This window comes from Chiloscyllium plagiosum, chromosome 14 (genome assembly GCF_004010195.1).
Source record: "Chiloscyllium plagiosum isolate BGI_BamShark_2017 chromosome 14, ASM401019v2, whole genome shotgun sequence".
Taxonomy (NCBI): Eukaryota; Metazoa; Chordata; class Chondrichthyes; order Orectolobiformes; family Hemiscylliidae; genus Chiloscyllium; species Chiloscyllium plagiosum.
Genome location: NC_057723.1, coordinates 40,796,923 through 40,812,188, shown reverse-complemented (window position 1 = coordinate 40,812,188; position 15,266 = coordinate 40,796,923). Strand labels below are relative to the sequence as shown.

General features: G+C 37.0%; 1 protein-coding gene across 13 annotated transcripts in view; it reads left to right on the top strand.

The window, feature by feature from the left end:
* Positions 1-12,916, top strand: part of cxxc5a (CXXC finger protein 5a) — a 38,794-nt gene extending 25,878 nt beyond the window's left edge. For all 13 annotated transcript variants that reach the window (XM_043703668.1, XM_043703675.1, XM_043703666.1 and 10 more), the window contains one exon: positions 10,080-12,916. In XM_043703668.1, coding sequence (XP_043559603.1) covers positions 10,080-10,124 — 45 coding nt within the window. In that variant the 3' untranslated portion in view covers positions 10,125-12,916. The remainder of the gene's footprint in view (positions 1-10,079) is intronic.
* Positions 12,917-15,266: the final 2,350 nt, after the last annotated feature.

The window sequence follows — 15,266 nt, the reverse complement described above, 5'->3', positions numbered from 1 at the left end:
CCATCTCTGACACCTCCCTCCCCTTCCTGGACCTCTCCATCTCCAATAATGATGACCGACTTGACACCAAAACTTTTTACAAACCCACCGACTCCCACAGCTACCTGAATTACACCTCTTCCCACCCCACCTCCTGAAAAATTGCCATCCTATATTCCCAATTCCTCTGCCTCCGCTGTATCTGCTCCTAGGAGGACTAGTTCCACCACAAAACACACCAGATGGCCTCCTTCTTTAGAGATCGCAATTTCCCTTCCCACGTGGTTAAAGCTGCCCTCCAACACATCTCGTCCACATCCTGCACCTCCGCCATCAGATCCCACCCCTCCAACTGTAACAAGGACAGAACCCCCATGGTGTTCACCTTCCACCCTACCAACCTTCGCATAAACCAAATCATCTGCCAACATTTCCGCCACCTCCAAATGGATCCCACCACCAGGGATATATTTCCCTCCCCACCCCTTTCCGCTTTCCGCAAAGACCATTCCCTCCGTGACTCCCTGGCCAGGTCCACGCCCCCCAACAACCCACCCTCCCATTTTGGCATCTTCCCCTGCCACCACAGGAATTGCAAAAGCTGCACCCACACCTCCTCCCTCACCTCCATCCAAGGCCCCAAAGGAGCCTTCCACATCCAAAGTTTTACCTGCACATCCACCAATATCATTTATTGTATCCATTGCCCCCGATGCGGTCTCCTCTACATTGGGGAGACTGGACGCCTCCTAGCAGAGCGCTTTAGGGAATATCTCTGGGACACCCGCACCAGTCAACCACACCGCCTTGTGGCCTAACATTTCAACTTCCCCTCACACTCCGCCGATGACATGGAAGTCCTGGGCCTACTTCACCGCTGCTCCCTCACCACCTGACGCCTGGAGGAAGAATGCCTCATCTTCCGCCTATCACCTCCATCCCCACCCCCATTCACCTATTGTAGTCTATGCTACTTTCTCCCCACCCCACCCTCCTCTCATTTATCTCTCCACCCTGCAGGCACTCTAGCTCTATTCCTGATGAAGGGCTTTTGCCCGAAACGTCGATTTTCCTGCTCCTCGGATGCTGCCTGACCTGCTGTGCTTTTGCAGCACCACTCTAATCTAGAATCTGGTTTCCAGCATCTGCAGTCATTGTTTTTACCTTAACAGTCTGGCATAGTCATACTCAGAATGACATAACTTTCAGACAATGTCTCAGATTCCTCTGATCACTGGGTCTATCCTGTCCTATCAACACTACAGACTCACTGCAACTGGTGGCCCAATGGTAGACATAGTGAGGGTGGGGACTCCCCAGTGTAGCTGTGTACCTTATGAAGTTCCAATGTATCATATCAAAAATGGACAAGGCAAACTGCCGATTACCACCTATTTCTGTCCCTCAGCCGTTGAATCAATGTTCCATTATGTTGCCAACAACTTTGAAGAAGTGCTGATGACAAGAAAGAAGTAGCGTAACAAGGATGTCAAAGTCCATCATCAAGGGTGGCTCAGTAGTGCTACTGACCAAGCTGGCTGAGTTTGAGGGCAAAAATTGGATCTGTGGCAATTGGTGAGAACCAGAACAAGGGAAGAAAATTGACTTAACCTTGTCCTCATTGATCTACATGTTGCAGATGCATCTATCCATTATAGTTGTGACAGGAGTGACCACTTTGCAATCCTTGTTGAGTCCAAGTTCCATTTTCACACTGCAGGCACTCTTCATTGTGTTGTTTGACACTAACATTATACTAAATAGAATAGATATGAAACAGAACTATTAACCATAAGGCAATTATGCTTCACAGCAATTTCTAAGCCCAGGATATCCCTTACTTCAGCAGTACTGGCAAGCAAGGAGACAAACCTTCATTCAACAATGAGTGTAGAAGATTATGTCAGAGATGGCACTCAGTATTCTTAAAGTTGAGGTTCAGATCTAGCGAAGCATTACGTAAGTGTTAAGCTATAGAAGCAACATGCTTTTTCTTAGTTCAGTGATTGCACAACCATCAAATCAGTAGATCAGAGCAAAGCTTTGCAATTCTGCCACATCTAGTCATGAATTGGCACTGAATGATTAAATAATTAACAGAAAGTGGAGATTGTATGAATATTCACACTCATTATGATGCCAAGGCCTAACACAGCAATGCAATAAACGAAACTGCGAAGTTTGCATTCATCTTTAGCCAGAAATGCTGAATGGATGATCCAACTTTCCCAACTCCTTCGAATCCCACCTTTATCAAAAGTTGATTTTCAATAATTCATTTCATACCACAGGACAGCTAGAAACAGCAAAGACTGTCTAGAGACTGTGATATTTCAACGACTATTGGTCTTCTTGATTTTCTGGCTCAATGTAGTAATTCCACAGCTAGCTATGCCTCTAGCCAAGCTCTTCCAGTACTGTTTGACATTGGTATCTACCTAATGACAAAAAAAATTAGCTAACTTCTATCTGTTTGCAAAAGCAATATTAAATTAACCTAACTCGACTAATTACCACCTCATCTGCCTATTCTCAGCTATCAGCAAAATGGTGGAAAAGATTGTTGACAATCAATTGACCTTTATTAAAAGAATACTTAGTTTGGTTTCTGTCAGGTCCACTCAATCCTGGTCTAATTTCAATTTTAGTCCAAACTGGACAGAAGAGCTGATTTTCATTGGCGATATAAGAGTCATTTCCCCTGGTGTCAAGGCAGCATTTGGTTAAGTATGGTCCCAATGAACTTTATTCCAATGAATTGTATTCAATGGAAATTAGAGTAAAACTCTACTAGTTAGAGTCATCCTCAATATAAAAGAAGATAGTTGAAGTTGTTAGAAGCTAGTCTTCTCAATCTGTGAAAATTACTTTGAAACTTTACTGCAGCAATGTTCTATGCCAGGCAATTTCATAATCTTAATCAATGGCCTTCCATCATTAGGTCAGATGTATTTCCTAATATCAGCGTAGTGTTTAGTTCCATTCAGAACACCACAGACAATAAGAAGCAGTCCATGCTAGCATGAAACAATACCTGAATAACAATGATAAATGGCAACTAGCATTGGTGCTGTGCAAATACCAAGCAATGACCATCTTCAAGAGAGAGTCAACTTGCCCTTTACATTCAATGGTTTGACATTGTTGAATTCCCAATCATCAATATACTAAGGGTCATCGTTGACTAGAAACTTTACAGGATGAGCAATGTGAGTACTGTAGTTACAAAAATAAGTCTGTGTCTTGACATTCTGCAGGAACTAACTTACCTCCTAACTCACCAAATCTTCCTCAGAGTCACAAGTTAGGAGAGTGATGGAATATGTTCCACTTGCCTGGGTGATTACAGCTCCAAGTACATTCATAAAACTCAGCACTATCCAAGGCAAAGCAGCTTGTTTGATCACCCAATCCATCACCTTAGTTTTTCATTCCCTACACCCTCATGCACCATGTCTGTGGCATAACTCATCCAATGGAAGCACTGCAGCAACTTTCTATACCTTCTGTAGCACCTATCAATCCCATAGCCTGTGCAACTTGGAAGGATAAGACACAAGATGAAGTCCACCTTCTGCAAAATCTCTCCAAGTTTCTAAATGCTAATGTTGCTAATGAAGTACATGAATGAAAAAGATTGTTGTCCCCAATGAGTGATAATATTCAGATACAATAATAGTATTTCAGTTAATGCTGTAATAAAGTAATAAGTATTATGAATTACTAATTCACTGTTTTGTAGGTATTATAGCATATTTTTGATAGCATAGCTTAGGGAGTAAGATGATCTTACTAAAAAATTAAAGTAGATGATATGTTGGATTTTGCTAATATTGTTTGCTAATATTGGCAGAATACATTGGAGCAGTGACATGCAGCACTATGCATGATTAGGACAAGGATTGTTTAAATTTCTCCCAATTAGAGGGCTCAGTAGGTTCACTTATAGTGATATTAAATGCAGTAACACTTCCAGAAAAGGAAAAAAATGGGTGAGAAGTGCCTAAGTGTTAAGGATGTGGGAGATAATTTTTGGATGTGTGTCCATGCATATTATTGGCGATGTAATATAACATTCTTGCAAATCAGAGTGTAAAAATATCTGTAAATGCTTTAATGTTTACTCATATGAACATAAATGTTGGTTTTAACACTGTTTTGGATTACAAGTAAATCTTTATTAATGTTTTAATTCCAGTAATTTTTTTGAGATTAGATTAGACTCCCTACAGTATGGAAACAGGCCATTTGGCCCAACCAGTCCACACAGACCCTCTGAAGAGTAACACACCCAGACCGATTCCCCTGCTGTTATTTACCCCTAACTAATGCTCCTAACACAATGGCCAATTCACCTAACCTACACATCATTGGACTGTGGGAGGAAACCGGAACACCCGGAGGAAACCCACATAGACACAGGGAGAATGTGCAAACTCCACACAGTCGTCTGAGGCTGGAATCAAACCTGGGTCCTTGGAACTGTGAGGCTGCAGTGCTAACCACTGTTGAGGAAAATTCTTCATATTTTTCACTGATATCTGTGTTGACTGCAATTCAATAATTGTATGTATGGTAGAATTTCTGCTTGGTTTTGGTCATTAATTTGGATACAGATTATGCCCGACAGTGTGTTACTTTTGAGAATTTCTTCTCCAGTTTCTAATCAAATCTATTTGTATGTCACCCAAATGTAAAATTTACCATGAAACAGCACAATTGGGAAGTATTTAGTTTTATTTTTAAAAAGTTGCTTTAAAACCATTGTTTCATTATTTGAGTGGTAACTTGGTTTAAGTTGATTTAATACAGATGGATATGTGCTAATCACAAATAATCATAATTTTTCATCAATGTTTAGCCATAACTTTTAAATAATCCAATTTTAAATACCTGGTAACGGTTTAAAATATACAGAATAATTTGTTAGCAATAATGTCTACAGTAATCAGTATCTCGTCAACTTAAAAAGGTGGATTTCTAGTCAGAAGCTTAAAAGCTTAATTTCCAGAACCTCCTTGAAAGTTTGGAAACTAATATTTTTTAGCAGAAAGTAGCAATTTTGATAAATTCAGTTTAAAAGCATGGCCAGTTTTGAGGACAAGGTTGGCTTCTGATGCAATCATTTTTAAACTGTTGAAAAATGTTGCAGAAGCTGTTTACACAAATGCAATTGTGCTTGATATTCCGCAATCTTTTGCACTGTTTTGGTTAACTAAGGGTAAATTACACTGACAAAACATCCAGGCCCTTATCACTATTGGTAGAAATTTAGTGGGAGTTGTAGAATCACATAATTATGCCATGCTCAATCAGAGTTTTAAAACAAAAAAAAGAGGTCTTTAAGTGTAATTTTGATATTGGACTAATAGACTGAATAATTCCTCTGATCTATGGAAAGATGCTAATCACTTTATATATAGATTATATCTTTGGGAAATCCTATAATAATTACTCAGTACTCTGCATTCAGAAATTACTATGTTTCATAATCGAGCACTTCCTTGTTTCAAACTGAAATATTATAGTGCTTCTATTATGGCAGTAAAAAAAGGCTAATAATTGTCTCCAAAACTTGTACTGTTGAACCTAATGATATATATGTTAGAGGAGGATGAAACTTTTTAAAAGCAAAAAAAAAAGTCAATTCTGGAGATTTGAAATAAACAGTGAGGGCTGAAAAAAATTCAGCTAGTCTGGCAGTATTTGTGGAGACAGAAGCAGAGTTAATGTTTCGAGTCTGATGTGACTTCTTCAGAAATAAAACTCAATTGTTGTTAAATATGTCATTGTTTTATTTTCAATTGTCATGAGAAGCAACTGAATTTTATTAATGACTGAGTTTAAATACTTTCATAATCCTACCATGTACTATTGTAAGAAAACATTATTTCATATATCACTGTCTAAAATGTAGATTACATTGTGCATTCTTAGAAAATTATTCATTTTCACAAAGCATACCTTCAATGTCTAATTTTGCATCCCGCAAACTGTAAATAGAATCGAATTCTGGTCTTGATAAGTTTATTTCTAATTGTCTTAATTGTAGTAGTTTTGTTTGAACATTTGCTTGGGGCCAGTTTACCTTACGTTAAAAACAACATTGTCAGGCTCTGTCAGTGGCACATTGAGCACCTGAGACAAGGAAACTGAAAACCATCCCTAATCTATGCTGAATTGTGCTGCTGGTAACTGCAACAGCCTTGCTTAGATGTAGGAACTCAAACCTCTGGGATTGTATGTGGCTGGATTTTAAGTAAGATTAAGATCTGCGTTGGTACATCTCATGATTGAATACTCGACCAGCATTCACTGTTAAAATACATGCAGAAATAATAGTCACTTGGACAAGTTGCTAAGGGCAAAGAGAAGTCTGCTCTTGTGGAACCCTTTGGACTCATCTCTTTCAAAATGGGGAGGGGAAAATGTGAAGAAAACATTTTTAATGAGTATTGCTTGCCAGCTGATATCTTTAGCATCCTAAAATTTATGTTCTGTGAAATTTATTATGATTAGGCTTAAATGAAATTATATTTTATTTCATTACATTGGAGAAATGATGTTGTTCATGGTGTGGCACACCATGCCCCAGAAATGTTATTACATTGTTAACTGTATCTTTAATATCTTTTACACTGCAATTAGAAGGGAAAATGTTGAAGTTTATGCAGCAATACGTAAACATCAGATACAGTTTGCTCTGCTATAACGCGGTAGATGTGTTCTTGTGAGACCTCGTGTTATAGGAAATGGAACAATTGAAAAAAAAAACAGGGTTGGGGCAAACCACCACAAATATTAGTAAAAATTAGAACAAAAATTGTAGTTCGCCTGATACAACTGATAGCACAGACTAAGTAAAAGGTAAAATTGTACATTTTAATGAAATAATGCCATAAATTTAACTTCAAGGGGTTTCTGAATTTGCTGAGTTACAGTACTGAATTAAGACAGAGGCTGAGGGTCATCATCAGCATCATCGCCACTTTCAGGTGCAGTGCTGGGTGCACGGTTATGATGAAAGAGAATATTTCGTCCAGAAGTGGATGACTTTGGTTTATTGTCCTCAGACTGTTTCATGAGGGTTGGCTTAAAATAGGCATCTAGTTTTTTTTTGCTGCTTTGCCATTTTTCTTCTTTCATGAAAAAGTTGTTCGTAGGGTGCCAGATAAAACTTTATGCCACAAATTACTCTCCTGCTGCGTTCGGCATTGTAGTCATTGTCTTCTAAGAGCTGCAACTACTTCTCATCTTCCCTCAGATAGAAGACAAAAGAGAAGTGGTAAGTTCTTGTGGTGTGCAACCTGGACCTTTTCTTCTTCATCTCAAACTTCAATTTCCCCCGCAGCAAGGAATTGTTGTAGATCAGTCTCTGCTTCTTCAAATCCCAACTTGCTTTGCAAGAGCGACACAATGTTCTTTGATTGCTCGAAGCTCCTCTGATATTTCAACGCCTTTGAAATCATAAAGAAAATCTTGGAGAAGTTTTCACCAAACTGCCTGCAAGCAGTCCTTACTGACGTCACCCCAGGCCTCCACAATGATGTCAATAATGTTAAAGCTCTTCCAAAATTGAAGAACGCTATCCGGATTATCCACCTCAGTAGCTGCAATCAGCTTCCCAATATGCGCCTGAAATAATAAGCTTTAAAAGCTGCCATTGTACCCTGGTCTGTGGGTTGAATCAGAGAGGTTATTTTCATTGGTAGAAATAGCACTTTGATGTTTTCAGAAAGCTCAGCAATGGTGGGAGGATGGCTTGGTGCATTGTCCAGAATGATGAGAATCTTGAAATCCAAATCTTTTTTCCTGCAATAATTTCTAACAACATCCTTGAAAACATTAACAATAAAGTCATCCAACCTCTTTAACTTGACCTGAAGTAAACATCCTGAAGTTGACTGAAGGTAACCAAGGGTGGAATCGTGTAAAAGCCAATGGGAGCTCATACTTTATAAAAATCGTTCCCCAAGTCACCAATCGCATTACAGTCAAATTGCATTTACGAAATGTGCATTATAGGAAGACAACCTGTACTTTAAGAGTTTTCCTTTGTGGCTAACTTTTCTGACTTTGAATAGCATTTCCACAAGAGGTGTTTCCAGAAGCTTGTGGTAAAAGTGGTGATGAAGGCTCTTCTTAATAAATGGTGAATGGTTTCTATGCAGTTTCCAATAAGATCAACTGTTTTATTTATGGTGAGAATGCTGCAGCATGAATGAATTAATAATACAATATTTTTATGATACATTGGATATGTTTGACTAAATGTTCAACTTTTAAATGTGCATTTAATAGATGCAGAATGCAGCATTTCAGAAAATGAGTCTAATGTTACAATCAAAGCACAAGTACAGTTTGATATCAAAGTATATTTCATTCTCTTGCTTATTGATAATCTGGACTCACCTCTATGAATCAATTCATCATCAGCAGGGAGGAAGAAATAGGCCAGTCTATTTCAACACAGTTTACAGATAACAATTGATATCCATTAGTCTGCTGTTGCCTAAAGAGCAAGCTTCCTATTAAGGCAATTGAAGGCTGGACTGCCAAGGTTCTGGCTTTGTCCTTGACCAAAGTGATATCAGCTTCACACATTGACATCCAGCATAGTGTTTTAATGTGTTTTTAAACAGTATTGTTTGACAAACATTATGAATTTGGAACAACTTAGTCCTAGAATTTAGCGTCCCTCACAGAATATAAATGCCTTCACCAGTGTAGTTTTGTCCCCTATCGAGGGATCACCTTGACAGATTATTACTTGGGTGAGTACAACTTTTATTGTTGCATAACTACCATTACAATTTGAAGAAAATCCCATCAGAAGAAAAGAAGCAGATTATTCATTGTTTTTATAATTCATTTTAATTCCTCTGTGAATTTATCATTTTACAGCTTCACCATGGATTGCAATTATGTTTGACAGTTGAACAATTTATTTCAAACTTCTGGATGTCCTATTAGTAAATCTTTTGTTGGATATGCATAGATAGCAACTAACAAGGATTATTACACCTGACAACTACAGTTGAAACTATATTTAAAAAGAAAAGCTGTTTTGTATCGTACTGTGATGAGTTAACTATTCTACTGTGGTTAGGTGGCATTCCTAGAATGAAGAAAGGAAAATTAGCCTGGATTCTTACTAGCGTCTTCAGATTCAAGTGTGGATGTATAATTATTAGCTTTGGAGAAGGTTGGTGAGCTCAACTGTGATTGCTCCCTCTACTGTAGATACCCACCGACTAAGCTCTTATATGAAGTATTATTGTAATGACAGGGTGCAGGGCTCCTATCTTCAATTTTCATGCCTCTCTCTGATATATAGATACAGATTTCTGCCAGAAAGAAAAGAGGTAACTAGACTGGAAGACTCAAAATAGAAAAAAAAGTATTGCCACAGTACTCTTTTTGGCGGATGTTAACATCCTTTCTTTCAGCAAACAATCATTTTAACAGTTGGAACTCAGAAAAAAGGAATGCAAGTTAGATGAAGGACTGCTTCGCTATCTGGTTTCATACTTGTGACATTGTAACAGGCAAGTCGAAGCTGATCTTCACAGCGCAACTGATGAACAACTCGGGACAAGTCGAGTCTTTGTGGCTTTAATTGGATAGAAGGCCACTAAACGGTGTATAACCTTATGACTGGACATATATATTTAAATCTAGATTTTTTAAAAAATCACAACTCAAAACAAAATATGCTGCACCAAATGTGCTGAAGTAGCATTTTCTTTCTAGTGCAGATATAAGAAAATGATTGGTACAGTCTGTTTTTCAGAATATAGGTGGAAAATGTGATGCTGAGGAGAGTTCTATTTAATTGACAATAGCAGAAATGACACAAAAGATTTGCTGTCCATTATAGAGTATGGGTTCCTATGTACCTCTTGTAAAATCTGAGTGGTTATCCTAAATAGTATAATTAAGCCTAATTTTGTTTTAAAAAAACCACATCCTTAAGGTATTAAACATAACAGAATCTTACTTTACTATGCTGGGGATATTGTATGCAGACTCTTAACAGTTACTACGGATTAGTTGTTATATTAAGTACAATAAAACTTTCCCTTTTCTTCTGTTTTCAGAAAGTGATTCTTCCTTCAGGAGCAGCATTTCGATGGTTCCAGTAGATGTGAGCACGCAATTCCCAGAGTTGTGTCATTAAGTGCAATGTGTCTGCTTGCTTGTATTGTCTCAGGCAAACATTGTTGGCTGAAGTAAATGGACGCACCCTGTGTTTTCTTAGAACCAAAACTCTCTTTCTGCAACTTTCATTCCAATTTTTATGGAGGTGAATTTTATGTTGTAAGAATGAATATCTTTAGTCATTGTACAATGTGTCAGTGCTATTACAACAAATCTGTAAAATGCAGTACCAAGACAAAATGGGCACAGTATGGACAATCAGATTTTATTTGTTTGATGTTGATGTCTGTTGCGTATATTGGAAAGTGCTAGGAGTGTTTAGAAAGTTAATTTTACAGATATCTTTTAAGACTAGTTGACTGAACACACTGTTCTAGACATAGCACAATGGTTAAATTACATGCCTTTTCCAACCTACCTTTATTCAATATTTTAATGCATATTTCCCCAGCTGTCATTGAGTTGATTGTTGTATCATGGCACTCTTGACATTGTAGTCTTGGACACTTAAGTAGGACATTAGAATATAATTTTCATAATTTTGTTTATAAACATTTTTGTAAATTGCTGAAATAACATCACTTCTGCGGTGGCCATTAAGCCACTGGTTTTCATGTAAAATCACCAGCTTCACACCTATTGCATGGTGCATTTCGTAATGATTTGGCTGTTTTTGGCTGTTTTGTGTAGAATATTAGTGTTGTTTCTTTTGTGTGTGTCAAATTTCAATTTGCAGCTCATAATCTTGCATGTGGCACTTGGCATCCTTTAATGATGAGCAGACTGATTTCTGGAAATGCTTTTTAGGGAGGTTAGCTTTTTATAAGCTAGCAAACTTTATGTTGCTTCTAATACAATGATACACGTAAGACCCTTGTTTTAATTGCCTGCCAAAGAAAATCAGTGCCCCAGTAATATCTAGGCATGGAGAATCATTGGACCCCCTTGTTTGTGAAATCTTCCAAACGTAATTGCTGTTGAATCACAAAATATGTCATTTTAATTACACAGTATATTACAGAAACCTTTTAAAGATGAATAAGGAATCAAGGAGCTATACTTGAGAGGAATAGTCAAAATGTTTGTCAGCAAGCAAATACCTTTCCTTTCAGATAAATTTTATTTTGTTCATTAATTTGTATTTTGTTGAAAGATAAACAGAGAGAATTGTATTTATATTTATACAACTTACATTGAAAGGGGAAAAAACTACAGTACTTTGAAACAAATTATGCCCACCTTGGCTATAAGAATACTCACAACTTAATTACACCCCATCAAATTGAGCACTGAATCTTTACTGTACTGCTAGTCCTCTCCACATAAATGTATGTAATAAAACACAGATGCGAAACATAATTTTAAGTAAAATAGCTGATTTAGGGTGTGTTCACACACCTAGTGTAAGATCCAAGTGATCTGTTTTAAGCTTCAAGCAGCTGTCTAATTTTAAGTGTAAATCCAGAGTCGGGGTCCAATCTGACTCATCAACAATGTGGATTTAACAAGTAGTCTCACAGTTGATACCTGTGGAGTGTAGATTCAGTGCAATAAATCCCGAGGACTTTGTAAATCAATTTACCTCAGTTGCAAAGTTTAGAGAGAGATTCCCCTCCTTACTTCCTTGACATTGGAATGACTAATTCTTGTGGGAGAACTCTGGACATGTGACTATTCAGACATGCACTGTTCTCTCTCTTATACAGGACAGTTGATATTTCAGTCAGGTGGAAGCCAAGCAATGTAAGCCAGAAGTGTGAACAAGTGTGCATGCTGTAAACACACCCATTAATGCACGCAATTGTACTGTTTAAGAACTGGAGCCAAAAATTCCTTGATTAAAAAGCACTGATATCAGTAAACATCGCCTTTTTGAAACACTGGTGAGGTTGGTGGATTAAGAGAATCCCTTTGGAAGATAGCACAAAATAGCCAATAACAGAGGGATTACAAAATTGGGCAGAATGGAAAATTGCCTGTTTGATCCATCTCCCAAGAAAAATTGTACCCACAAGAAGTCTCAATGGATGACATCAGTCATCTTTATTTGGTATGTTTAAAATAAAAACAGATCTCTGTCTGACACCCATTACAAATGACTGCTAAGCTGAACTGGTAAAATTAGTACTGATAAGAGCCAGGGTCTAGAAACAACCTGTGATGATCCCAATATGATTACTGTGCCATGTCTAAAATGTATACTTTGTTTTTTTTTAGTTATACTTATTGAATAATATATTGGATACCAAAATATGGTGAAATGTGTTTGTTTCCCAGGAATCACAATGAAGTTTTTAAAGTCCTCAAAAGACTATGAAGAGAGAAATAAAATGATTGTTGTAAAGTCACAATTCTAAGTATGTACATATTTGTCAATGAATCAATATTGGTTCAGGGTGAATCATGATAATGTGCAAGAATATATAGCTTTATGGAAAGGATTCAAACTACTTCAAAATAATCACTGTTTAAGGGCCCTTGGCTGTTTTGTTTCATCTTGAGCACTGATTTTTTTTAATGTTAATTCAGAAAAATGCCTTCCAGATATTGAGAGAGATAGCAATGCAAATGATTTGCAAAGAAACACACAAAATATATGGATATAGTTTTTTTTCCTAGTTATGTAATTAATTTCAGTGTTGTAAACTGGTCTTAAGATTTGTTTGGTATGTTTAAAGCAAAAACAGCAAAAGGAAATGGAACAAATTATATGCATCAGCAATATGGTGTCTCGTCTGTAGCAATTCTGTATACAAATAAACTAAGTACTGTAAAATTTAGGTTTCTCATTTTTGTTTTCATATTGTTTTAAATTCAGTGCTGAATTAGTGAATGCAATATAATGAGTGATAATCATCAAATACTGGTAATAAAAGCAAATAGCCATTGAGTTTAGTATGAATACTGTATGCATGAAAATGGCTGCTTCTTCTGTCTGGCAGTGATCTTGTTAGGGTTGTTTCAGCTCTGGCAAACAACATTACCAGGGTGATAGGGTCTGACATGTTTTTTCCCATAGTTATGCTTTCCTGAAGCATTAAATATTGTTTGCAGTTCTGTAAATGTCTCATGTCACTATGGTTTGCAATTAAACGCCTATTTACAAATTTGTAATAAGGGCTTCTATTACAGAAAGGTCAGGTCAATATACAGTGCCTTTACTTTTTGTCATTTCCTTATTCCACAAAAATAGCTTTATTTTTGGTAGTGGAAAATGAATAACAACATAATTACCACATTCCTAAATAAAAGTTGGTAAGTGATCTTGAAGTAACTGATCTGATAAACACAATACTCTTCTGGCTTCCCCTCAAATTGAATTTCATTGGGGGATATTCTAACTCTACATTCTCACCTATCATGTCTGTGCTCACTGACTTAGTTTGGTTTGTGGTCTGGCCACACTTGTACTTCAAAATTTTCATCCTTGTTTTCCTTATTCCTCCATATTGCTGTAATTCCTAGAACCTGCTGATAGCTCTGTACTTCCCTAATTCTAGCCTCTTTTGTATTTCTGATATTGATTACTGTATCATCGAATGTACCATCAACTACATGAGCTCTAAACTAAGGAAATTCCTCCCTAAACATGTGTCTCTTTAATTCTCCTTATAAGATGTTCTTTACTACGTTAAAAAGTTTTATATAAATGCATTTTGTTATACGTTACTTCAGGCAACATTACTTTAAGTATTACAAAAGGACTTAATTAGCTAAAATGCTTTGGGATGTCCTGAAATTACAAAAGGTGCTATATAAATGAACATTATTATTTTGCACAATATCTGCTTTTCATTTAATTTGTGTGTGATTGTATTTGTGAATCAATTGGATAGAATTTGACACAGCTAGATCAACCAAGCCAATACCTGAGGGTAATGGAATTTCCAATTTATCTATGATCATTTAGTGTCAGTGTAAGGTTTAATAGAACATAATCTAGTCACTTGGTAGTGCAGAATTTGAGTATTGTTGAAGAGAAATGCTGTTGAAACACATCAGGAGAGACACAAGAATACTGTATTTCAAAGGGATGAGAAGAATTTTGCTGAATTGTAGCAATGTGATTCACTGACACTTGCTAGAAGTTACATCTGTTTAGACACACACCCTTTCCCTCTTCAAACTGAAAGAGCATCATCAGGTATTATGCATTTTTCAGTCAAATAGAAGTTTTGGGGGGGGGGCGCAATTGTTGCTGGTGTCATTTATGTAGCCCATTTAATGTAATAAAACAAGCAAAAGTGCTTCACAGGAGCATTAGGAAATATAATACTACCCTGAGTCACATGAAATATTGGAGCAGATTGTAGTGGGTGCTGGTGAAGTGCACTCCCACTTTTTGGGTAAGCGTTATTGAAGTTCAGGTAGGGATGCGGGTTGTATTATGAACAGATGAGAGAATGAGTTTCAAGAACAATAATGGAGAGTAGGTCAAGATTAGCAATTCCTCAAAGAGTCAGCTTTTTAAAAAAGTTTAAATATATCATTAGGGATCACTGTTCTCTGTTACATCTTCCGTGGAAACTACTGGATCAGAGTCATCTTGCCAACTAATCAGTAAATCTTTTTCTCCTGCAGTAGAACTTGCATTTCTCTTTTAAATATAGTGCTTCAGATAACCCCTACAATGATCATGGCAACGACTAATTAGTCGTTGAGTATGAGTTCCCTTGGTAACAGGCAATGGCCTGTCCAGCTGAAACGGAGTCCTTAATAAAACAGACCTAATTTGAAAATAAAAAAGACCCAGCTGGAGTGGGGACCATATCTGTGGACTATCTGCGTCCCTTCCACAGTTAGTATGATTGGGCTGTTACTTAGAAAATGTTATTTCTGGTAAAGAACAAGTAAACATGTAGAATTTATTTTAATTGTATGGGTTGGGAATTGAACATGTGCCTGTGATAGTTGAGTGAGGTGATTTGCAGTAAAAGTTAAAATGAATTGTAATAAGGCTTTTGTTATCATGTGCGTTATGGAATGGAGATCAAGATTTTATATCACCTAGAAACTGGTGAACTTCAGAAAAGAGGGATGAGAGTACAGAAAATTGCGGAATAAGTTCTTGTTCTATGGGGAAATAGAGATGCTAAGAAAGTTTTTATTTAATGATTTATGTAATT